This window comes from Eublepharis macularius, chromosome 2 (genome assembly GCF_028583425.1).
Source record: "Eublepharis macularius isolate TG4126 chromosome 2, MPM_Emac_v1.0, whole genome shotgun sequence".
NCBI classification, from domain to species: domain Eukaryota; kingdom Metazoa; phylum Chordata; class Lepidosauria; order Squamata; family Eublepharidae; genus Eublepharis; species Eublepharis macularius.
The window spans coordinates 143,107,238-143,132,415 of NC_072791.1; the positions used below are offsets into that span (position 1 = coordinate 143,107,238).

Sequence of the window (25,178 nt, forward strand, 5' to 3'; positions counted from 1 at the left end):
GGGGGATAAAACGGAGGACAGGAGAACAATGAATTGTTGGATCTACCCAGGCCATTAGGAAGTAACCCCAGGAGGAGCCTTGTTTGACTCGTTTGCTATTGAAACTATATTACCAATAAGCAACTGTTGCTGCTGTGGGCTATGAAACAGTTCAAACATTTGTTTCTTCTCCATTAATACTATCACAGTTCTTTTCTAGGAAACCACTCTGATGTTTCCAGACACAAGGGAATAAGGAAATGAAACTGGCCATCTAATTTTCTTCTTTGCTGCAGCAAAGTTGACAATCCTTTGCTCCACATACATGCATACACCACCCACTGGCCTTGGACAGAAGCCATTATCCAGGATTAATTCCTAAACAAAAACTGATCCCAACATTAATCCCTGAGGTGTCAGTATTTAATTATCAAGTAAAATGACTTAGGGCTACCTCTGGGATACAGTTTAAGGAACTGGAGCCCCTGGAAAGCTAGGATGAAGTGAGTACATCCCTAAGGCTACTATTCTGGTTTATTTGCTCTTGACTTATTTTCTTGCCTTAAGGTGATTATTATTGAGGCCATTCAAATTGCTTAAAATAGAAAGTCAGCATTTATGCCCTACTAGTCTATTGTGACTTGATTGATAAAAGTCTGAGAGTCTAGCTACACATTACTTTTCCCTGGATCCATGCAGTTAAATGTAAATTGTGAGCTCCATGCTGAGGACTAGCCCAGTACAGATAAGCCCTCCCCCTCCCCCATGTGTTGACTCACTGTATGGGGAGGAAGAGTGGGCACAAGGGTGTTGGCCCCGTCCCCTGCCTCCTGGTCATGTACAGAGTGCAGCAGCTGCATGAGGAAAGCAGCTAGGTATACACATACTCCCTGTGGCCCTTTTCACACAGTCTTTGTAAACCAGTTTGGCTGCTGGTTGCGAGTAGATTTTTTGTGCTATTTTAGACACAACCAGTTTGGCTGCTGGTTGCGAGTAGATTTTTTGTGCTATTTTAGACACAACCGGTTTGGCTGCTGGTTGCTAATAGATTTTTTAAAAACCTTTCCATGCAGCAACCTGCTACATCTAGCATTAAAATTCTGTAGTGCTGTAGTGATATTTTTGTGCCAAATTTTTAAAAATGCAAACGTTTTGGTGGTCCAGAGGATGAAGATGTAGCTGCTTCCTGCACCAGAAAAAGCAACCCTGTTTGAAATTGCCACAGTGATTCATAAACAGACGTAAATTCTGTTTGAAACCACTGCTTCTACATCACTTTACATGAAGTTGGCAAAACAGCAGATAACAACCTGGTTAAAATGGAAATGTGAAAGGGGCCTGTGTAATTAGCGGTGCTGCTTTCAGAACACTGCTGATCACGGGGAAGGGACCACACTCTCTGTGTTCACATTCCTCAGATGATCAGGCAGTTAGACAGAGGCAGGGGGTAGGGCCAGCATGTTAATATCCACTCTCCCTCCCCATTATTAGTCAGTGTGGGGAGGGGAGTGGGGCTGTAACAGTCTACTGTGACACTTGAGGACAGGGGACTTAAGCCTTCCCCCCCATGCCATTTTCCTGATCTGAAATAGCCTTGGGGGCTTCTGCCCCACTGGGAATGTCTAGGGGTATTCTATCAGTGATGTGGGGCAAAAACACCCCCAGATAAGGTTACGAAATCCTCCAGACTTCAAACTGGGTGGGACCAGTGAAGGGAGTAGTGGGGTATTTGCTCTTGCACGCATGTGCAAAGCGTGGGCTCTCATGCTCCCCTATGGTGCTGGAAATTGACATCATTTTCTGGTGTGACAGAGAAGCTATAGGTTGCACCTGGGGGTGATTAATTAAAAATAACGCTCAAACACTAAGTTGGGGGGGGGATTTTTTAATGAATCTCGCCCTGTGACCAGTAGCTTTGCCATAGTGCTAGAAAATGATATCATTTGCTGGAGCCATGGGGAAGCTATGGATCACGTTGAGGGGTGATTAAATAAGAATCATCCTCAAACACTATGTTTGAGGGTTATTTTTAATTAATTTTCCCCTGTGCAAACCATAGCTTCCCTATTGTTCTGGAAAATGACATCATTTTTGAGCGCCATGGAAGAGCACGTCTGAGTTCTGTGCATGTACCTCCCCCAGGCGCCTTCCCCGGCTAGCAGGTGAGTGGAAGGGGGGGCAGGAGATTTCCGGCTTCAGCAGGAGGATGGCACCTCTACTCCCAGCCCCATTTTGAGTTGAAAGAAAGGGTGGAAGGGAGCTAAACTCCCCTTCCCTTTCCCCACACACTGGATCTAGTTTAAATTGGGCCTGTGTGTGCCTGAGATAAAGTTCTCCACTTTCAGCAGAAGTATAATTAGGGTTGCCAATCTCCTGCTGGGGGCTCCCACCTTCCACTCCTTGCCCCTGTTTACCTGGCCGGTGGGGAAAATGGCTGGGGAACGTGCCTCCTGGGATGTGCTCCCAGGCAGTACAGCGTGATTCTGTGCACCACAGTGGCCCAATTTCCGCCTGAAACAGGCCCGATTCAGGCTGAAAAGAGGCAAAATCAGCCCTCTGAGGAACACTTAAGGGCCCATCACACCGTACCTGCAGTGCTTCTGCACTCCATAGTGGGCTGATTTTGTCTTTAAATGGGCCTGATATAGCCTGAAATGGGCCAAAATCAGACTCCAGGGCATGTCGCGCTGCCCTGGGAGTATTCTCGCGCTCCACAGCAGGCTGATTTCAGCCCCAAACAGGCAGAAATCAATCCGCTGCTGAGCATAGGAGCACTCCCAGGGGCAACCTGTGGCCCTGTGTGATGATGTCACTTCTGGGAAGTGATGTCATTGTGTAGCTTTGAAAGAGAGTGCTTTAGATTTTGCATGTTTATGTTAGACTCCAGACAGAAGATGTCTAAATGGAACTTAGAAGGCCCAATTAAGAGTGTGAAGGTAAGGAAATAATAATGTGAACAAGCACAACTTCTGCTTGCACAATCCCCTTCCTCCTCCTTCATGTGCAGAGTGCAATTTATGGCTTCTTGGTTTGGGAAGCCTCAAATAAGTGCCTGTAACATCTGAATGCAGTTGCCTAGGTAAATCTCCCCCCCCCCCAACGAGGTTCTAAATCTTGGTTTAATCCTATACGTTTTATGCATGGACACTTTACAGAGTTTCAGAATCTGTTCTGCTTCCTAAGTTCTCCCTGACTTCTGCACCTGCAAGGGAGTTATGGGAAGCAGATATGGGCTTTGTCTGTGTTTTCCCCATTTTTTTTTTAAGCTGCTGCTCAGCCGCTGCTCTTTCGAGTTCTGTCCATGCAGATCAAATACTCCTTGTCTGCTTCTTTACTCCTCCCCTCTTCTTTTCACTGGGAGCTGACTGGTCTATCGGAGGTAACCACACCCATCCTCCACAGCTCCCCAAACCTTTTTTCCACTCTATTTTTTGTTTAGCATAATGACAGTAATGTTGGAACGTCAACACAATTGCCAGATTTCAGTAAACTCCTGAAAGTGAATGTGTGATTCATGTTACAACATTCTAGCTACCTGAGTGCTCAAACATGTAACGTTATAATTATGATTTGTGCTGCCATACAGTGATTGCAAAGCTTGTGGTTCTACCTCCCCCTTTAATTTTTTATTATTATTAATGGAAGTAATGTTGCCACATTACTGCGTTGTGTCTGATTGATCTTGTTAATTAAATTGTGTTCCATAAGTACAGTCCAGCATTTCTAAAGATTATTCTACACATGTTACGGTTCTGTATAATTTATTTCAATTATTTCGCATAGTACAGCTCAGGAAAGGTCTCATAAAATGACCAATGGTGCATTCATTTACTGTCCCTCACTGCCACAACTGCCCCATCCCTGGTCACGTGATGGGGAATGACCAATTGTTTAGAGCAAATTTCTGGGTGCCAAAATACTTTCCCCCTCACTCTTCAGTGGCATGGAACGGTTGCACATAAAGCATCCCGAAGATGGCTGCTCCCAGAGCTCCTGGAGGAAGAGAGGTGTCCCGCTAAAATTCTCTAGCCAATCCTTGGCAAAGAAGTTTTGACGGGTGCAGAACTGTCCAATTAAGAACTGTTGGAAGGGTAGGGGAATGACAGACAGTTGATGTAGTAACGTAGCAACGTTACTACACATGCACAATTTTTTTTAAAAAACGGATGTTCATTGCAATTCCCCCCGAAAACCCGAATATACCTACACATTCTCTATGAAAACAAGACACCAAATCAAAGCTGCCTCTAATGTTTTATGACGGTGCAGAACACAGGAGAGCCATGCCGATTTCATTTCAGTCAGAGCAAATACACTTTAAAAGTGTCCATGCATAAAACATACTAGTTAAGAATCTTGATTTTATGTGGCGAAGGAAACTCCAATTCACTCATGCACTAGCATTGGGATATCACAGCTAACTGGAACTTGAGTCAAGACTTTGCAAACTTGGAAGCCTGCAATTATGCTCTTTGTGTGAAGGAACAGAGTGAAAGCAATGCATGAATATGGAAATGTGGGCTCAGATTCGGTTTCATTTTCCCGGCCATGTCGGATGTTCCTCTCCCCAGGTCCGGGGGGAACTGTCTGAGCAGCCTGACCGGGCGGTTGACCCGTGAGGGTTAACCTCCAGGGCTCCCAGTGAGGGAGCCTGGATCCGGGGCGCCGCAGGAAGAACCCTCTGGAAGTAATGCAGGGGGTAAATTGCCCGCTTGCTCCAACGGAGGCCGGCAGACTTGCGCAGCACCGCGTGTGCTGCTGGGCCATGGAGAACGGCAATAAGCAGATTTAAGGTGAAGACCTGTAAGTAAGCAAATCCCTTCTGATTTTTAAGCGTATGTGAAGGATCGGTGGGAATTGAAACTAAAAAGGCGCAGACTTCTTCCCCTGCACCGAGTTTCGGAACTTAGTTGGCGCCCCCCCCCTAAGATGGCGACGAGAAAGCAGAGCCCAGCAATGAGTAAATCGGTGATGGCGACGTTACAGGGGAAGGGGGAAACTTTGGAACAGTTGGTGAGACGAGCAGTTTTCGATGCTGTGCAGCCCTTTGTAGCGAAACTGAATGAAATGGGGCAAAAGGTTGATTCAGTGGAGAGCGAGGTGAAAGCCATTAAAGAAACAGCGACCGGAGCAGAGCAGTCTGCGCACGAGAACGCAGTACTCATGAAAGCAACAAGTAAGGAAGTGAAGCTTTTGGAGAAGCAAATAATAGGATTACAAGTCAACTGTGCCCAAACGGTATTGCGTCTTCAAAATGTAAAAGAAGAGCAAAGTGAAAATTTAAAAGATTTGGTGTCTGGACTTTTGGCGCCATTCGCAAAGGCAACTAAAGAAGAGATAAAAAACGATATTTTGGAAGTCCGGCGGACATCTTCAAAGTATGCAATGAAGCGGCAGCTGCCTCGCGAGATTATTATTGACTTTTCATCTAAGAAGACTTGGGACACCATCTTAGACAATTCGTATAATGTGGACTTGGATTATTTGGGCAATAAGGTTAAAATATTGAAGGATGTTCCATTTTTGGCTCGTAAAAGAAGATTCAAGTATAAAGGACTTGCGGCTTTCTTGAGGAAATGTGATATAAAATATAAGTGGCTGTTTCCAGAAGGCGTCTGGCTCAGATATGAAGATCAAACTTACAAGATTACATCGGACGCGCAGGTGACAGACTTTTTGTTCAACCATCAGGAGTTTCAGCAGGAAGAAAGTTCGAAGTCTGAAGGGGAAAGTGGGGGGGAGGAAAGAGCGGGCGCAGCTGCTCCAGCTGCGCAGAGAGAATTGAGACCGAGACGCAAGGGGGGGGGGGAGAAGTCCTGATCCTGAATATAATCTGTATTGTATAAAACCTACTAATCTGATAGCATATTAGAAAGTTAACTTTTAAGAAAAATTGCAGCATGAAGGGAATACAAGACATGTAGTGTAGCGTTTGTTGTTTGTATGTTGATTTTCCCTTTTCCCAGTTCTCCCTTCCCCCCCTTTTTCCCCCTCCCTTTTATACTTTTGTAGTCTTCTGTAGTTTTTTTATGTTAGATATTAAAAAATAAAAAAACTTTCACACAAAAAAAAGGAAATGTGGGCTCATGCCCACTGTGGACAAACCTCCACTTGTGATACCTGAATGCAGCCTGTATTCTTCCTTAGTCTGTAAATTGTACTGTTTAAACATTTAAAATATGTTTAAGCAGTCTTTTCCAATATTGCTTCTAAGGCAATTTACAAAATGAAACAATATTAGCAGCATAATTAAAACACAAAGTCAGTGGCCTAATGACAATCAGTGTTGCTAAAACAATATGAAAAGTAAAATGTTCATGTTAAAACAATCTCAGCAGCCTAAAATATGATTAAAAATTTGCCAATAAACTCTATAATCTAAAAGCATATTGTAGATAAAACTGCTATTTATATTCTACCCATGCTCCCAACTGTTAATGAAGAATGTGAGCTAATGCCAAATCAAAACCCCAACAGCAGTCTTTCTAGCCTACGGCCTTGATTCATTGGATTTTTTAGCCTAAATTTTCTGCTCCTCACTGATCCCAATATTTTTACTAAGAGTTCTCAGACATATGGTGCTGAATCTCCCTAAGTCAAGGCAGAGAAGGAGTGCTTGAGCTGTCAAATCAGCTCATAGCCAAAAGAATAGTAGAGGGACCCTGAAGGAGCCAAAAAGCTAGCCTTGATTTTTTTTAAAAAGCAAGTTTATTCAATTGATCCTAAGGGAATAACTAAGAGAAAGGACGTGGTAAATTAGCATAGTTATGAACAGGATAGCAGCCATTCTCCATACATGTGCATAACACCAACAATCTGTATGTCTGGGAAGAAGAGAGGAGTTTTTTTTTTACTTTTTTCTGGAGGCAGAGGCTATAAAGCAGGGAATAGCCTTTCCTTGGGGAAAAAGGAATGGAGGGGTTCTGTGATCTGGCACATCTTTTCTGGTTCTCACTGTTAAATAGATTCATCCTTCATGTCACCCAGTTCCCAGGCAGGGAGAAAAAATAAAGGGGGAGACAAAGCTGTCATTTGCCAGGGAAAAGCAGGTTTGCCATTGGTAGCAGAAAGTATGCAACCTATTTACTTTCCCATATCCTGGTCTAGCCCTCCTCTCCCTGCCTCCGCCTCAGGAGAGGGTGGGGAAGTCAGTTGTCTTGGCAGAGAAAAGCTGTCGCGGCACAAGTCTGCACTTGACTTGTGTTGCTGCTGAAGAGAGATGTTAAGTATCCCAGGTGCCTGGTCTTTCTGACAAACAAGAGAGCTCCTCCACAGGGGAGATTATTTCAGGTCAGAGGCTCCTCCCAGCTCTAGCATTCTGCAATTTCTGTTCCAGCACCACCTGCCTGTGTCTTTTTTTTTTTTTTAGAAGTCATGCAGTGTGCATGCCAAGTACAGACCCTCTCAAAAACATTCTTCTCTGGTATGGCTTAGAGGCAGCAGCAGCAGCAGCAGCAGATATATTCCTAAAGTATTGTCTAAACATGCAAACTATGTCCTGGGAATGTATCTTCCAACATGAGATCCAGCCAAGGTTGGCAAGCCCTAAAAGCGGTTACCTTTCCACATGCAAGTTAAGTCTCATGTTTGAGGTCTGTGGCTGGCCACACCCAGGAACCCCCCTCCTACATCCCAGCATCCAGCAGCAAACACTGAGTCTTATGCACAGTGATGAAAGTAGGGAGTAAACTCCTACAGATACTGTCGGTCCTGTAGCCTCACCTCTCATTCTTTAACCATGCTCAGTTAGCACCATTCATTCTCAGTTGCTTCTGGGCATCATCTTTAAGCAGATTATTTACATCAAATATAATGTATTGTATCATGTTATATTTAGAACTCCATGAGTGAGAGAAGATTTTCTTGTTCTTTGCCTGAGCCACAGGGCCCATTGTATCATGCAGCTAAGGTGGTGGTGGACAACCCTTCTGAGAGCAGCTAGGCAGGGATAGGGCCATTTCTTTGCCCATGTAGGTGCTTCTTGTGGCACAATCTCATGAGAGTACCAATACAGCTGATGGTGTGGCAGGAAGACATGGCAGGCATGAACCCTTGTGGGTGGCACAACTGGGCTTGGCTTCAACATGCAAAGGATAGTGTGTGATACCTGCTTGGGGCAGCAAAATACCTTGAATCAACCCTGGAGAGGCTGGCAGGGAAGCAGCAATACATGCTGGATGGATTCAAAAGAAGACCCTGCTGAGCAGAGATCTAAAAACTGAGCTGCCAGAAGAGAGTTATCCCAACAAATATTAAAATAACTGTGTTTTCCTATGTTGACAACTTGGGAGTCGGGGACCTGATCACACTCATTTATTGCCACTGTTTATTCTATAGCTAGAATAGTTGATACCTGCCATCAACACCAGCTCTTCTCCCATCATTCCAGTTTCTTTAAAACTATCTTTGCAGTACCACCTTCCACTATTGGGTGAATTTTTGCAGAAACTGCTTTTGATGAAGTTCACATTTGATTTCAGCATCTTGCTATCATATGCAACCAGCTTACCTATTCCTGCTTTGTCCTCTTCTGGCTATCCAGGCTTTTCAGCCATATTTTTGTTAATAGTAGCAAGTGAATCTGATAGCATGACTACATTGTTCTGGGCAGAGCTACACATCATCTGGACAAACATGCATTTCTACATCCATGTGTGCCAAGAAAATGTGAGTGAGGGGGTGTGAGTGGACTTGCAAGGAAGAGTTGATGCGTGGCAGGGAAGGGCACTTTATTCCTCTCATGACTAGACATGGGCACGAACCGCATTATTAACCAAAAAAATCCACAAACCGCCTGATCGTCTGTTCGCAATCCGGTGGTTCGTGAGGGTCCATGGCCAACAAACCAGCATTCGTTGGAAGCCCGGTTTGTTGCGTTCGCCTGCAGTTCATGAAGCCAGACAGTCATGCACCATCAATCAATTCCCTTCAAAACGGAGCTGGGGGAATGCCTGAACTCTGTCTGCACTTCTTCTGTCACCCTGGAAACCCGAATCGAAGCCCAGCTTACCTTGATCGGCAGGTCTTCCTTCCAACCATGGAGCTGCAAATTGGTTACAGTTGGTTACATGGGGGAAGACACCTGGGGGAGGGAGTGGGAAGAGGGGTGTTCTGTAGCCATGGGCACTCCAAACTCATCCCTGCAAATCCTGATAGGCAGTTCTGACGGCCAACCCCTTGTACACTAGCCAATGTCAACTGGTGGCTCTAATTGTATCAAGTGGGAGTTTCCTGGGGGCCTCAGATTGGAGAGGGTATAACTCCAAGATCCCTATTGCAATCTTGGCCAAACTTGGGTAGGAGGAGAGCCTGCTAAACACTCCCTGTGAATATGGGCTCTCTAAGTGCAACAGGGGCTGTTCTGAGCCCCATGAACCACGAACCGCAAACTGGTTCAGTAACGGGAAATGTTCGTTTCGATTCATTTGTTCAGGTTCGTCAGCAGCACCGAACCACGAACCGCAAGTTTATTAATTTGTTTTGGTTCGTGCCCATGTCTACTCATGACTGCTGATTCTACCTGGAAATGTTTCACTAAATCCACTATTCTCCCAGCCGAATCTACTTCCTCCTTCAGAAACCTGGAAAGGGGATTTTTAAAGGGGAGGGGGTTGTGGAGGAGAATAAAAGTGTCTAGGAAAGGATTTAGAAATCTCCTCCCTCAGATGCTGCATCCTCCCTGCCAGTGTCCTTCAGCTCCTGTGGGCAGGGAAATGAGATGTTTCGCACTCATGTGTCCTTACAGAATCTAGTTCCATTCATATGAGTTGTGAACCAAGAACATGTGCTAGGTGGCCACTCTTCTCTTTGTCTCAGGCCCTGCCCCTACTGCAAAATGAAAAATAAATGTAGTGACCTGTCTTGCAAGGCTGTTATAAAAAATACCGAGGTGATGTATGCAAAGCACATTGCTCACTTGAAATGTGCTATATAATGCTAATAGTGTTTTCTTACATGAAACTTAAATTATCTTTGAACATCTCTGGTGCTATTTATGTTAATGTCTGATCATTGCCTTCTCGGTCCTGGCTCCAACCTGGTAGAACGCTCTATCTAAAGAGATCAGGGTCCGGCCAGACTTGCTATACTTCCGCCAGGCCTGTAAGACAAGAGCTGTTCTGCCAGGCATATGGTTGACATCTTTGGGCCTCCCCGCTGGCCACCTAGAGACAGCTGTGCTCCTACTAAGGGTATCTACTACCCAGCCTTTGCCAATATTCTGGAGGTGGTTGGGTAGAGGTTGCTGGAAAGATCTGCTGCTATATGTTTTCTTAAAAATCTGCTGCTGTATTACTTGATGTGTGTTTTTTAAATGTTTAAGGAGTTTTATTGGTTTTTAAAAGTACATGTATTTTATATTTATTGTGTTAATTGTAATCCGCCCTGAGCCTGCTGATGCGGGGAGGGCGGAATATAAATCAAATAAAATAAATAATAAATAAATAATAAATTGTTCTTGGAGAAAAGAAACATTTATAATTCACAGTACAAAGCTGACTAAAGGAAAACCTGTTCTGAGCTTTGTGTATGACAGTGTGGGCCAATGCAGTTTGCAAAATGGTCACTTATAGACAGCAAATGGTCACTTATAGATGACTACATATTTGTTTATATGCAGTGCCATTTTAAGAATCATTCATGGGTACTGTGCATCCTATCTGTCCATCTGTCTAGTATGCGGGATAGGTATGCTTCTACTAGGGTTGCCAACTCCAGGTTGGGAGATTCCTGGAGATTTAGAGGATAGGCTCTGGGGAGAGAAGGGTTTGGGGTGGGGAGGGACTTAGCAGGGTCTAATGTCATAGATTCCACCCTCTGAAACAGCCATTCCACAGGAACTGATCTCTGTTGTCTGGAGATCAGTTTGAATTCTAGGAGATCTCCAAGCCTCACCTGGAGATTGGTAATGCTAGCTTCTAAACAATCCTGTGGGATCATTTGCACCTGGCCAGAACACCTGGAGGCCAAGCAATGCACAGCTGCTTTTTTTGAGGCTCTGTGATGTACTCACCCAGGTGTACGTATCTGATCCCTATAGTCCACATGTAGCAGCAGGAGCTTCAGCCCATGCTAGTCCCTTGCATGGCACATGGGCAACGAGGGTGATTGTAGAACCAGTGAGAAATGCCCCTGGAAAATGCTCCTGAGTCCTGAGCAAAACTTCAGCTCCTGTTTTTAGAGGGGCAGCTCTTGGATTTCTGAATACTAAAGCATGTTGAATTAAAAGCAGAAGGTACTGCTGCATAAATTAAAATGGAAAGCCTTTAATAACCTATTTTTTAAAATATCTCAGGTAAGCAAGCTGAATTATGTGTCCCATTCTAGAAGAGTAATCAACACCCATGATTATGAGGTTACATTAAGAGTGGTATAGAGGGCAGATTTTCTCTATCAGTGCTGCTGCAATATGAAAATCTACCTTTGGTAAAATTATTCCTTATGTATCTCACTCCTCCCTCATCGCAATGCTCATTCTTTCCTCCTTCAACAAGCAGCAATCTTGTTTTGCCAGATGGAGCAGATGGGGGATGAGGACATGTGACTTGGATCACTTCTGTGGAGCTGCCAGAGAGGTTTTGCAGGTTCAACTTGGCTAGCCTATCTCCTAATCTGATTTAAATGATCAGTGCATGGTTATCCCGGAACAGCTCCTCATCCAGAGCAAGGACTAGTTCCATAAACTGTGGGGAAAGAGTGTAGCTGGAGGGGAGGGGGGGCATCTACAAACATTGTTATAGCAAAAGCAAGATAATGTCGTTTCAGGTGGGTAGCCATGTTGGTCTGCAGTTGAATAGCAAGATCCGGATCAAACAACACCTTAGAGACCAACTAGATTTCCAAAATATGAGCTTTCAAGAGTCAAAGTTCCCCTCATCAGATATATAATAAGAGAATATAATAATACTTTATATAGTGGTTTCATAGTTCAGAGTTCTTTGCATACATTTTCACTCACATTCCTGTCTCACTATGACTACCTCAGAGGTCTCATCAAAAAGTGGAAATGGGGAGAGGAGAATGAAACTTCAGATATTGTTGTCAGGGGCATTATTTCGGAGATAAGTAGACCACAACTAAAACACTACTTTAGAAGCATTTGTACAAATGCATCCTTCTTACATTTTCTCTGGCTAATATAAAGTGGGTCTTCAACCCCTTCTGGCCCCCAGTGTAACAGGTTCATGATCTTACATTCTGCCTGTCCACTCAAACAGCCACCATGTGAAACTTACTGCATTTGGGGTCAGAGAATACAAGCAGTTTTTATGGGAAATCAACACATTCCCCCAATAACGTTTCAAATAGTTGAAGGTCAATGTCTTTCATTGAAGGGCAGTATAATTTGTGCATAATCAGAGGTTATGAAAACACATTTAGACAGACCAGAGGCCACTGTGACAGAGCCAGAAGGAAATATGTATGTCACAATGGGACATGCACACAAACGGAGACAACTGAGAGCGCTAGAACCGTCACCACATGAGGCTGAAAGGCCAATTAGGGATTTATTTTCCTTTACAGCTTAAATTTGTGGTGAATTTATAGAGCTCATAAAAGCAATGTCTTGTCTGCCCTGGCAAGAGCCATGTGGAGAAGAATGCAAATTATTCAGCAAAGGCTGTTTGTTGGAAGCTTTCTTTGCTATGCAAGACAATCCCACCTATATCACACTCTTCTACTCCACTGAATTCCACTCCTGATAACGCACTTCAGGGTGAATTTGCATGGCAGAATTTCCATGAGCTAATTGCATCTCTCTCTTGATCACTTGCACAGGTGAAACTGCTGTCACAAAGCATTCTGACACTATTTCACATAATCATTTAACACAGAGACAGCCTGCTAGGCCATAAGGCAAAGGCTCATATTATTGCTTGAGTCTCTATGAGAAAGGTAGACTACAAATGAAGTAAATAAATAAATGTTAAAATATCTTTGCTCCCTAAATGTATCATGAATTCTGGCAGTGGTGGTTATTTGACAAGCTATGGCTATCCATCAGATAATTCACACTTGTAACAAAACAACAGTTGGCTTAGGGAAATCTATGAAAATTAGTCTGCCTGGGTTAAAATTCTGCTCTGGAAGATAGTTAAATTTTATGGTCTGTATTCCTCTAGTGCTAGCACTGGATTTCCAGAAACTAGTGGGTTTGGATACTTCTGGAGGCTTTCCTGTCATAATAGTCCTCATTACATGTGTGATTTTGGGGGAGTGTACAGACTTCGTTAACTAGTTGTTATTCTGATGGGGATCCTACTATCCTGTGCTTCCTTGGTTTCTGGTAAAATAAACAAAAATATACTGAGATTTCCTTCACCACTTGCCAAAATTATACAGATGACTGATTTACCAAGAACTTGTATGCCTGTCCACCACTTCACAAATGTTTCATGTATTTATTCCCAAACTGTGACAAAATCCATCAGATTCTGATAAATCCCTAAGTCCATTTCAGAGTACTTCAGAGAGAGAACTACAAATTCACAGCTGAATACCAGTTATTCCAGAATTTGGCAGTATAATTTTTAGAGTAACTGTCCTGTGGTACTGGATTGCAAATCTGAGGCCATGAGGTATTGGCAAAAGTCCTTGTTTTCATACATCCTGTGTGCTTTGTTTTTTTATCCCATAGGACAAGATCTAGGGTTTTAAGTTATCTGTCTCATTTTAGAACATTTTATTAAAACTCTTTCTTTCTAGAAGCAGTACTTTTCAGAAATTTAAGAATGACTGCTGAATGATATTCGCAATAAAGGACATCACTAATGACAGGAGGTGTGGGGATTGTAAGGGGTTTGTAAATTGTGAATATAAAAAGGAGATGTGATAAATAAGCATGTCTCAATTGCATGTTATGGTCATTTTATCTCTGCAAACTGTGATAAGCGATTAGAAGTGCAGGGTCTTCTTCCCTATTTTTGACTGCTCCTTTTTCAGTCGTCCAGAAACTTACTTCTCATTGGCCAAAACAAAGTCTGTGAAAAGACTATTATTTTTATCCAGTAACAAACGTTTGTCACATTTTCCTTTCCCCCCCTCCTCTAAAAAGGCCTAGAAGGCTACTGCTTTTTAAATGAAAATTAGAAGCCAGACCACATGAATCTAGGAATGTCCTTTCTTTGATATTCTCTCCTCAGCACTTTCCAATCAAAATGAAAGTGATTTGCAGTCTTTGACCACCTGCTTTTTGTGTCTGATATAGCCATTAAAAACACAGCCCTGTTTATTCAGTTTCCCCCACTCCACATCCCTGCTTCCTCCCACCTTGTTCTTTGATCTCTTGTGTTTGTTCATACTCCTTTTGACTTTATTTCATTCATCTTCACAACAGCCCTATGTGGCATATTCTCATTTTATAAGTGATAAGCTGAGGTTGAGAAAGAATTGTTTGCTCAGGACCGCAAAGAGAACAAGTCAACCCTGGGTCTTTTTACTTGCGTCCACATTTCAGCAGCTAGCCAATGTGGAGTACTTGTTTGAAGGTTTGGGGGGAGGGTTAATGGAGTTTTATTTATATTGTAGGTTTTAAATTTTGATTTGTAAGCTGCCTTGAGCCATGGGAAAAGGAGGGGTATAAATATTTTAATGAGTAAATAAATAAAATAGAGTGACAGACTAGAAATCAGCAATGAAGTCACTGAGTGACCTTGGGCCATCACTCTCTCAGCCTCACCTATGTAACAAGGCCGTTGTAAATACAAAATGGAGGAGGAGATTGTGTACAGCACTCTGAGCTCCTTAGAGGAAGAATGGACTAAATTTTTTTTAAAAAAATCTAATGGCATGAGCCAGATTTTAACCGCCTACACAATTGATCTGTGGAGTAACCAGCATTACTTGTATCAGAAATGGCTTGCCAGACCGAGTGAAGAATTTACCATCATATCCCTTAAAATCAAGCCAGACTTTTCACTTTTCCTCTATGAAAGAAGTTATTCAACATCTGTAAGGACAGAAAGCTGTTCTCCATTCTCACTTCAAATAGCTTCTCAACATTTCTCCTAAAAACAGAGGTTCCACTTAGCTGGTAAGGCTAATAGTCATGGATAGACCCATCCTCCATGAATTTTTCGAATCCTTTTAAAAATCTAATGGCCATTGCCACATCTCACAACGGTGATGTTCATAACTTAATTATGTGTTATATGAAGACATTTTCATGTAACAGACATATTTCAAAAGATATGAATTATGAGTAGGAAATTGGGATTTCTGTGTAGCTGCCCCATTTATGGCTTATTTGGGATTTTTAACCCATGCTACCAGAATGCATACACTCTCATCAGGGTCACTCACAAAAATTACACATTCATAGAGGATATCCCGGTGGAGTGAGATCCTCATGATGCTTATTACTTTTCCTTATGCAGAAAACCACAGTGGCAGATCTCAGGCTTTTCTCTTTTGGTCTGCAGATTGTAAGCCATATCCAGATCCAGAAATCCAAATCCAAAAATATCAGATCCTTTGGACTTGCAAGGTGGCCAAGAGTCACATCATGTAATTCAATCTTGGGCAGGTTTTAGCAGCTGTAAAGTCCACTGAGTTTAGTGTGCCTTATTCACAGGTAAACATGCATTGGATTGCAGCTCTAGTCCCATTCCACAAAATCTTTCTAAACAGCCCATATATTCCCCAGTGGAGTACAAACTTATTACTGCAATTCATATCAGAGCTAGAGCCAGGAAAAATTATACTCAGAAGTCTAGCCTTTATGTATAATAATCCCCAACACTGGCTGCCTTAGTTATTATGACAGATAAAGAGAAAGCAAAGACTCAAAGGGAGAGAGATGGAAACATACAGTGCTTGGCAGCCTTGACCGTTTGTTCCCCTGTAGCATCTTCTCAGTGATGATGGAGGCAGTTTCCCACGTGCCTGAGCCCAGGGCTGTTGAGGTCCAGAGGCAGCCAACTGGGCAGATATTTCCGTCTTCAAGCAGCTGGGACAATTAAACTCACTCCGTTTAGTAACTCTTGGTGCTACAACAAACTAGATTAGGCTGGGCTGGGAGCTGAAAACTAGCCCCACCCATTGAGGTTACCCAACCTGTTAATGTTCTTTTGTTGTCAATTTAAAAAAAATTAAATCGCCCCAAAGACAAGTTTGTACTTTCTGGGGCTGATGTGGTAGAGCTCATTTTGCACATCAGCAGCAACAGCTGGGTGAGAAAGTGTAGTTTGTAGTCTGAACTGCTGGCAGCCAACTGAGTTATGGTGAGGCTGCAGAAGGAAGGAGCATGGATGGGCCCTCTACACCTTGTCCCAGCCTTTCCTTCCAGAGCAACCTTAACGTTCAGCTCACGTTTCAACTATCACTTAGCAGGGCAGGGCTTTATTTATGATAAATAAATATCACGCTGTTCTAAAAAGGATATGAATCAGTGCCACACCATCAGAATAAAGTCTTTTACTTCATTCACTAAATTGCCTTGTCTGGGTGGGGTGACTATCTGACCTGGCCTCCTGTCCATTCATAAACCTTTTGTCTTCTTTCTTTTTATCTTGTTGTTTTTCTATTTATGTCTTGCTTTACTCTTTTTATCCCTTTCATTTAGCTAATAGATTTGAGGGAAGGGAGTTGGAGGGGGGAGGAAGAGAAGATTAAAAAAATCCATGTTCTTTGATGCATTTAAGATTAACAGCAAATAACAAAAGAATTTTAAGAACAATGGTTTTGTACACTTTTCATACTTTATAATAACCAGAGAATAACCATTCATAAGGAAAGATCACATTTGGGGTGAGGGGAAATGATCCCTACCAGCCCTGTTTTCGTGTTGGCAGCAGGCTGTGGGCTAGCTCTCTTTGACACTAGTACACTAATCTATCCATAGGGCCTAATAAAAGGGGACATTTGCTGAATCCAAAGTGCATTCCATTACCAGGATGAGGCATTTAACAATGGCCAAGTCTTCTGTGCACATAATACAAAGGGCTGGGCATTTGCTGAAGATGAATCAGCAGGCATAAGTAGCTAGAAGTGGAATGAATGACTGAATGAAGGGGGTGGAGGAAAGGGAGATCAATGAGAATTATTGCTTGGCTCCTGAGGGGAGTAGATCGCATGAAAAGAAATAGGCTCAGATATCTGCAGAACAGTATCCTCAGATACTGTTGCCTGTGCAAAGATGAAATATCTTATTTTGGAGCAGAGAGCTACCAGTCAGTGTTGAAACACATGGAAAGGGAGGTGAAGCTGGCAGCAGTGTGGTTTTCCCTGACACATACAATTAACAGTGAATTGCATTCAGCAAGTAATTTTTATTTACAACTAGCAGAACACAGGAACCAGAGCCAACAATTTCCTTCATAGTTCACTCCTTTTCCTATGGGCTACAATCACACTTTCCAGAAGACCTGAGGACTGAACAGTGCTCTACGTACTTATCCACATGCAGCAGCTGCTTTGCAAAATCTATTGTTATATAACCCAGTTCTCCAAGTGGTGAGGTGTTCCAGAAACTAGTGATTATCCAGGTTGGCTCCTTTTGGAGGGAACACTGGAGCCTTATGTAATATTTAAATTATTTACAAATATTTACAAATATACAAGTAGAGCACAGGTGGGAGCAAAGATGTATTTCTACAAGACAGCAGATCTGGTACTCCACATTAGGTCCTAGAGACAGAGAAATCCAGCCCCCTCAACATGCTTCAGTCAACTCACAGCCGTATCTGGTACCCCATGCTGCTCGCTGTGTCTCTCCCAGAATCTTAGCAGCTGTTTCTTCACATACAGGCATACATTTCACCTCCTCCAACCCTGGATGGGTTCTTAGACAGAGCAATTTCCTAATAATTAGGTAAAAAGGTAAAGCACCGAGTCATTACTGATCCATGGGGGATATCGCACCACGACATTTTCTTGGCAGACTTTTTATGGGGTGGTTTGCTATTGCCTTCCCCAGTTATCTCCGCTTTACCCCCAGGAAACTGGGAACTCATTTTACCAACCTCAGAAGGATGGAAGGCTGAGTCAACCTTGAGCCAGCTACCTGAACCCAGCGTCTGCCAGGATCGAACTCAGGTTGTGAGCATAGCTTGGGCTGCAGTACTGCAGCTTACCACTCTGCGCCACAGGGCTCTTCCCCCTAACAATTAAAGCCTGCTAATATAATACCTACAATCATTATGAAACATGACCATTCCTTTTACTCGGACAAAAGGCCTTGGTTCCCCCCAGGCATGTCACTTCAGACAAAGCCCATAAGGATACATTAATTCACAGTAACCTGTACCTTCAAGGTCTCAGACAATATCTTATGAGCAATATGCAGTTCATATGGATCATCCTCGCTTCAGTTCCTGAAGCTAAAATATACAGATAACAGGGGTAGGAGGCTGAGGTGAGGAATACATTAAATGAGAAACTAGCAGCTGCTCATAAAGTTGCAGAGAATCTTCAAGTCTCTTGCCTGGAATGATGCAGGTGATGGTGCAGTTGGACTTGCCCAGGCATAAGCCATGAGGTGGTATTTCCCAAATGATGTCTCAGAGGAGCCACAACTAGGAGTGGTGTTTTAACATGCAATCCTTTCCTCTCCTGCTCCAGTGTTTTTGTCTACCTCTACTTCACCTCAGGGGATCAACACAGCACTAGGCTTTGAATTGTTCATAGAATTATGCAGCATTTTTTTGTTTTAAAAAGTGCCTGTATTCATATTTAAGGCTGCACTGATTTCCACCATTTCCTTCCTTAGGACAGTCCCTGCAAAAGGTGGTACTGGTGAATACCACCACAAAGAATACCCTGGAATTGTGTCATTTACTTCAGTGTACTAAGAACAGAGAAGCTCCCTCTCTTAGTCTTGCCTTCTGCTTCCCCCCCCCCAAGCCTTCACAAAGGATCAGAACTCTGTATATGTGTGATAGAGGAGAATGGAAAATCTCAAGAATGAATGGCAGAGAGAGATGATCATTTGTGAGACCTAAGAGGAAGGGAGAGTGCCAATAGAGTTGAACAGCATAGGTTGCCCATAAGGGAAGGCCAAGAAAGAATCAGAAGCCTGAGATCAGCTAAGCAGCTGGAGCTGAGTAGTTGGTCCCCTGTGATCATTAGTTCTCAAGTCAGTGGCTGGGGTGATCTGAGAGGCTTTCCTTAGCAGCTGAGGCTGTTTGAAGGTGCAGCTGATGAACAGAGAGTGGCAACAAAGTCTGCACGAAAGCTGGGCAGATGTTTCACTGCCCTTTGATCATCATCACCCTTGCAACACTATCTATGTAACTGAACAGCAATTAGAAACTGGGTTTCCCACATCTAAACCCAACTCCAGCCAATATACGAAACTCACTTAAGGGCTGCTTTGTGTCCTCTTGCATCTCTGTGACGTTGCTTTTATGCTTATTATTGGAATCATACAATTGTTCTGGAGCAGAAAGGATGACACAGCTTGTTACATATGGATATCTTACTATAAATGAAATTATATTGAGATGCCTTGACAAACAGGAGCCAAAGTTTGCCTAACTTCAGGAGTCATTGCATAGAAAAAAAAACTTTGAAGTAACATGCTTATTAAAACTTGCGTCAAACTTGTGAAGCAAGACTTCAAAAGTGCTCCAGAACAAGTGCTTAGTTTCCAACAGCTTCCAAAGTAATACTTGCAGAATGTTTAGCACCAGGTGTGCTATGCTGTTTGGAATCACCAGGGTCAGATTCTTCATTGTGCTTTTCTCCAGTCCAATGCTAGGGTTACAATCTCTGATGCAGATTATATTCTTTCCCTTAGACCTACTCCACCATCCTAGCTGCTGTTCCAGGAGGCAGCTACTGACATGCTGGAAGGAAAGAGGTCTCCCTTTCCTATAGACGTGCTGCTTGACATTGATGTGGGCACTTGCATATCATGGGCAAATACAGTCAGATGACAAACATAGTTTAAGCAAAGTAAACGATTGCTGTGATGTGGAGATAGTGAATATGTAACTTTAACTCCTGGGTAAAAAATGGAAATACAGAATTATTGCATTTTAAAATCAGAGTAACTGCTTGTCTAATATTTGCTATTGCTCTGACACGTGTTGACTACTTCAGGCTACAAACTGATTATGCAGTGACAAGTTCTGACAGTTACACCAATAAAGTGTAGTATGCAGAGTATTACGCACATAGAGTGAATGCTTTTCTTGGTATATGTGCATAAGTATTTTTGACATCCAGAATTTAGAAAGACTAGTATCTGTGCATTGCCATTCATTAAACCCTCCCCACTCCCCTTGTGGAACTTTGGCTGGTGTTACCACTGGGGATCATTTTTATCTTCTCTGTGCATATTAGTACATCTATTAAATAACTGATGTATGCAAAGAAAAATTGTAGTTTTGCATGACAAAGATGGAAAAAGCACAGAGCTGCAGTTGCAGAAATAGGTACAAAGTACTGTGGGTTGGGGTAGTGGTGAAAAAACTGTTTTCATATCTTCAATTTAATAGGCTCTGGAGACCTAACTGCCTCTTTTTAACCAATGTTCTTCTCAGTATATGGACCTCCAGCTATGAAATCCTTGCTTCATAACTTCAACACACATTTTATTAAGCCTATTGCTTAAAAGATTCCCTGTGCAGTGAGGTGCAGTGACTCCCTAATATGCACCCTTAACAACAAAAGTAGTATACTGTGGAAGTCATTAAGAATAATCTTCTCTTCAGTGATCTCATGCATCCTAACCTTACACACTTTTCATCATGGAGCTGTGTGTGTTTGCATGCATGGGATTAATTAAATAATATTTTAAAGACCACGCACTGAAAGAAGATCTTTAAATATGCCAAACCTGTTTGAAGCAGGAACCTAAACAAGTCATATTCTTTGTTTGTACTTAATCAGAACTTTTGCTATATCTTTTACTTAGCAAAAGTCTGAATGCTTCTGAAATAGGCACTGTAATATGAGAATAATCATGAGTGCTTCCATCAGCAGTTTCATTTTATGGGAGGAGGCCCATTAAACCTGTCTCAGGTGCTTGAGGTGATGCACAATCCTGCAGCACAACAAAACTAGTATGATTAAAATGCTTATTCGTCAAGTAAACCAAAGGGGCTGGAGACAAACAAATATACATTGGGAGATAATCCTTCAGTGGCCTCCAATGATGGGATTGGAGCATCCTTTGGAGAGGCTTTGTATGTACAAATATTTTCTATCAAGTGCAGCCTGATCTTTAGGAGGTGCTGCTTAGCTTGGAGTTCTTTCTCATGCTTCATTTGCAGTCAAAGCATCCAGAGCAAAGATACCAGCTAGGATTTTCTGTCCTGGAGGGGATACTTTCTTCCACTCTTGCCTTGTGATCCAGGTCTCTCTTCAAAGGCTGGAGATGTTATGGAGCAAGAAGTGTAGGAAAAAACCATTGTTTTAATGGGATAGGAAATGGGGGTGGGGGGGAGGAGATTGGTTACGGAAAAGCAAGCCTTGAGATCTTGGACTTGAGCTTCATGTGAAACAATACTGGTAAAGCTAGTTTATACCTTCCAGGTTTTTTTTTCTAAATTAGGATAATTTCTCAGCTCTCCCACTTTGGCTGGAAACAGATAACTGCCTGTCCACACTGTTTCCTCAGCCGTACAGTACATTTGAAGCAGCTGTCATATGGTTAGTGATTGTCTGTTTCTACCCCGTTTCTGACTCTCAGTAGAAGTTGTCATGACTAGTATAGCCTTGGTTTAGAATTTCTAAGGCCAGAATTCTCAAATGTGGATGTTGAGAGCCAGTTTGGTGTAGTGGTTAAGAGTGCAGGACTCTAATCTGGAGAATCGGGTTTGATTCCCCACTCCTCCACTTGAAGCCCACTGGGGACTTTGGGTCAGTCACAGCTTCTAGGAGCTCTCTCAGCCCCACCCACCTCACAGGGTGTTTGTTGTGTGGATAATAACATACTTTGTAAATTGCTCTGAGTGGGTGTTAAGTCATCCTGAAGGGTGGTATATAAATCAAATATTATTATTATTGTTATTATTGGGCTTCTTCAAATTTAATTAAAGGGCTTATTCTAACATTAATGGAGAATGATGGAGACAGCATTGGGAGAGTTTCCTATATGTTCTGTTTCTTCCTAGTGATTTCAGTTCCCTGGACTTTACTAGGGCCATCGTCACATGGCCATAAATTTAGCACCAAACTAGTGCCATCTCCTGCTGAATTCTCACCTTATTCCGGCTCTCTTGCAATTTCGCCATTCTCCCCAATTCACGCTTTGTGACTCTTTATGTCGTCTTTATCCACTTCCATGTGAATGCCCTGGATCGACTATGAACGCTTTGCAACACCCAAACGCTCACTCTCCCTGATCATCTGACTCACCTAACACTGATTCTCCTGCCCTACACTCCCACAAGCCCCAGTGCAACCCGCAATTAAGCCTCAAAGTAATTTTTTTTAAAAAACGTCAGCCTTATAGCGCTATAACGCTATAGAGCTATAGCGCTATTCTGCCATGGGTGGGAAACCTCTGCTACCTATCATGGTTGGCTTTTGGGTTGGCCCAGCACAACATTATAATAGAAGAGTGATATAATGCAAATATGCGAAATTTTTTTTTTAAAAAGGGGGTGGGATTTTTAGGGTCCCGTTTCTGGAGGCACTTTGACTAACCATCAAATTGCGCTTTTCCCTTTTAATGTGACTGACTGGAAGCATAAGCAGTCATCAAAAGATGGGAGAATTCATTCTAATAACGATAACAGAAGAAACGATTTCTAGCGCAAAACTGACGAAATAAGGGCCCGTGTGACGACGGCCCTAGAGCTCCAAGGGATCCATTCATGAGGTAACGGAGTCAGACCATTCTTTAGAATGAGCCATGGGTTCAGCAAGGCACGTGGTACAGTCATCAGATTTCTCCCTAATGTGCAGAGAGATTATAACAGGAAGATTCAAATACGTGGTTTCTCCACATGCATTTCTGAAGTAGTACCTCCCATGAGGACACCAAGACAGCTCTGCCCTTGACCTATGCACTGGAATGTATACATATAGGCTTCATGAGAACAGATGTATGCATATACGATTCTCTCTGTGCAATCACACACACCCTACCTTTTTCAGAATTCCAAGTGATGCAGAGAGAATCTTATGGACATACACTTTCCCTCTTCTCTTTTGGGGATGATCCAACTTTCTTATTCTGCAATAGATTAGTAAAATCCATATATTATCTCTGTTGCTTTTAGCAACTTTTCTCCAGATGATTTTTCTATTTTACAAAATGTTGTTTCTGTAATTAAAGAGCAACATGGGTCAAAGGGGGAAAAAGCCTTACCCATCCAAGTCATTTGTCATACACCAGCAGTTTGAATCATGGAGAGGAGAGCTTTGCTTAGGGATGATTCTCAGATGCACACCACAGAGATCTGCTCCACATCTAAATAATTGCCTATGGCTGACTAGCATCAGTTAGTCCAGCATTAGTTCAGCTGATGCATTTACTTTGCTTGGCTGTGGACACGTATATAAGCCATGCTCAGTGCTTCAGGTATGATTTGCAAGGAATTTATTTTTCTGATACTGTATAGCAAAGGAATTATGTTTGCAGCAAAGCAACTGATGATAAATTTTGACAGCAACAGGCAGTTTTCTTTTAGAAGCAAAATGCAATGGTGCTTGGTTCCATTATAGGTATAGTTTTGGCTCATTATTATTTTTCTTGATATTATATTGTTTTTCATTGTAACTATTGTTGTTATGGATTTCAGGATGAGACAATTAAAATGGATACTGTTAAGAATTTTTTTGTTATTTAGCGCAAATCTATTTTAAAAGCTGTAAAAAATTGAGGTAAATTCATACTCTTCTGTGAAACTAAAGGGTCACCTGGTTGCAGTCAAATTCTTGCTGGCCACCATTGGTGCTATCCCTATTTCTCTGGTGTGAAGCTATAGACAGAGGAATATCCTTCAAGATCAGGAATTGGCAACCTTGCATGTTGACGAATGTCTTATTATGTATAAACAAAGCAAAATTTGGAGGAAGGGCCTGCCTACACATCATCAGAGGGTTAAAAAATACTAACAGAAAGGTGATCCTCATCAAGCTGGTACCAAATAGGGCTTTATTTCTGAAGTGTAGAGTACAGAATCAAAGATAACCCAGTTTCTTTATTATCCTTTCTTCAGAAGGCTGTCTGTCTCCTGTACTAGGTGGAGACCCATTAACAAAGCATTATGGGAAGAAAGCAAGTTGGCTGTTTTTCCTGTATCTTTTTAGCAATTGAATCAAGAAGCTTTTGTCCTCAGGGCTGTCAACCTGGCACCTGTTGCTCATGTTAATTTAATGAGGGAAAAAAGAAAGGTGCCACAGATAGTGCATTTGTATAGTAAATGTGCTTTTATTTTCTGTGTAACTAACATGTCATTCTAAGCTGAAGCACATCTGGAAAATGGCCAACAATGAACCAAATGCACAAACATTTTATAATTTGTTCAACAAGAGCCTGTGCTGGGAAATAAGAGGCTGCTGTGAAGGGAAGCAATCCCCAAATCCTTTCCAGCGTGTATCATGAGGTAAAGGCTTGGGAGATAGGTCAGTATTTCACACAAATGTGGCTGCTATGGCTATTTGACCTGTATGGTGCTAAAGTAGCAGCCCATGTGCTCCTCCTAATGCTGTCTTGCCATGACTGTGAGTAAGGGTTCAGCCCCTCCTTTTCCATTGCTGCTGCTCATTGGTAGCTGCTGATTGGCCTCTGATTTCCTGCCTGTTTTGACCCTATTTGTGAATTGCAGGATCGTGCTTTATAGATCTGGGACTTCTATTTTGCTACTAGAGCAGAAAAAGATCTCTAAACGAAGCCTTGTGTCTTCCTTAGATTTTCAGTTGTTTTTAAGCCAACACTATGGTCAGACTTCTGAAATTTCTGCTGTAGTATGCTGTGGACCCCACTGTCGGTCTTAGCTATGGGGCAACCAGGGCAGATGGGTGCTTGACCACCATTCAGTTGCCCAATAGAATTTTCATGTATTTTTAAAAATCAAGAATTGTGTTTGTGCTCAGGATTGCTCAGTATAGCACTAATATTGGTGTTGTGGCAGTAATTCTAATTTGGCTGGCAAGGCTCCAATAGGAACATAAGTGGGAGAATGTGTGTTGACTGAAGAGACAGCAGGTTTTCTCTGCCACATGTCATCGGCTTCAAGTCGCCACTATTGTGGGCCAGTGGGAGGGGGAGTTGCTTTGCACAAGAGAGTTCTGGATGTATATCC

General features: G+C 42.6%; 1 protein-coding gene across 2 annotated transcripts in view; it reads right to left on the minus strand.

The window, feature by feature from the left end:
* PKP3 (plakophilin 3) overlaps window positions 1-15,938 on the minus strand; it is an 84,870-nt gene extending 68,932 nt beyond the window's left edge. Inside the window, exons 1-2 of one of the 2 annotated variants that reach the window (XM_054970677.1) lie at window positions 15,788-15,938; window positions 8,990-9,061 (exon numbers count right to left, since the gene is read on the minus strand). Coding sequence is in view for 1 of the 2 variants with exons in the window: in XM_054970676.1 (XP_054826651.1) it covers window positions 15,788-15,826 (39 nt within the window). In the remaining variant the exon portion in view is untranslated. The remainder of the gene's footprint in view (window positions 1-8,989; window positions 9,062-15,787) is intronic. The other variant, XM_054970676.1, reaches the window with a different exon arrangement.
* Window positions 15,939-25,178: the final 9,240 nt, after the last annotated feature.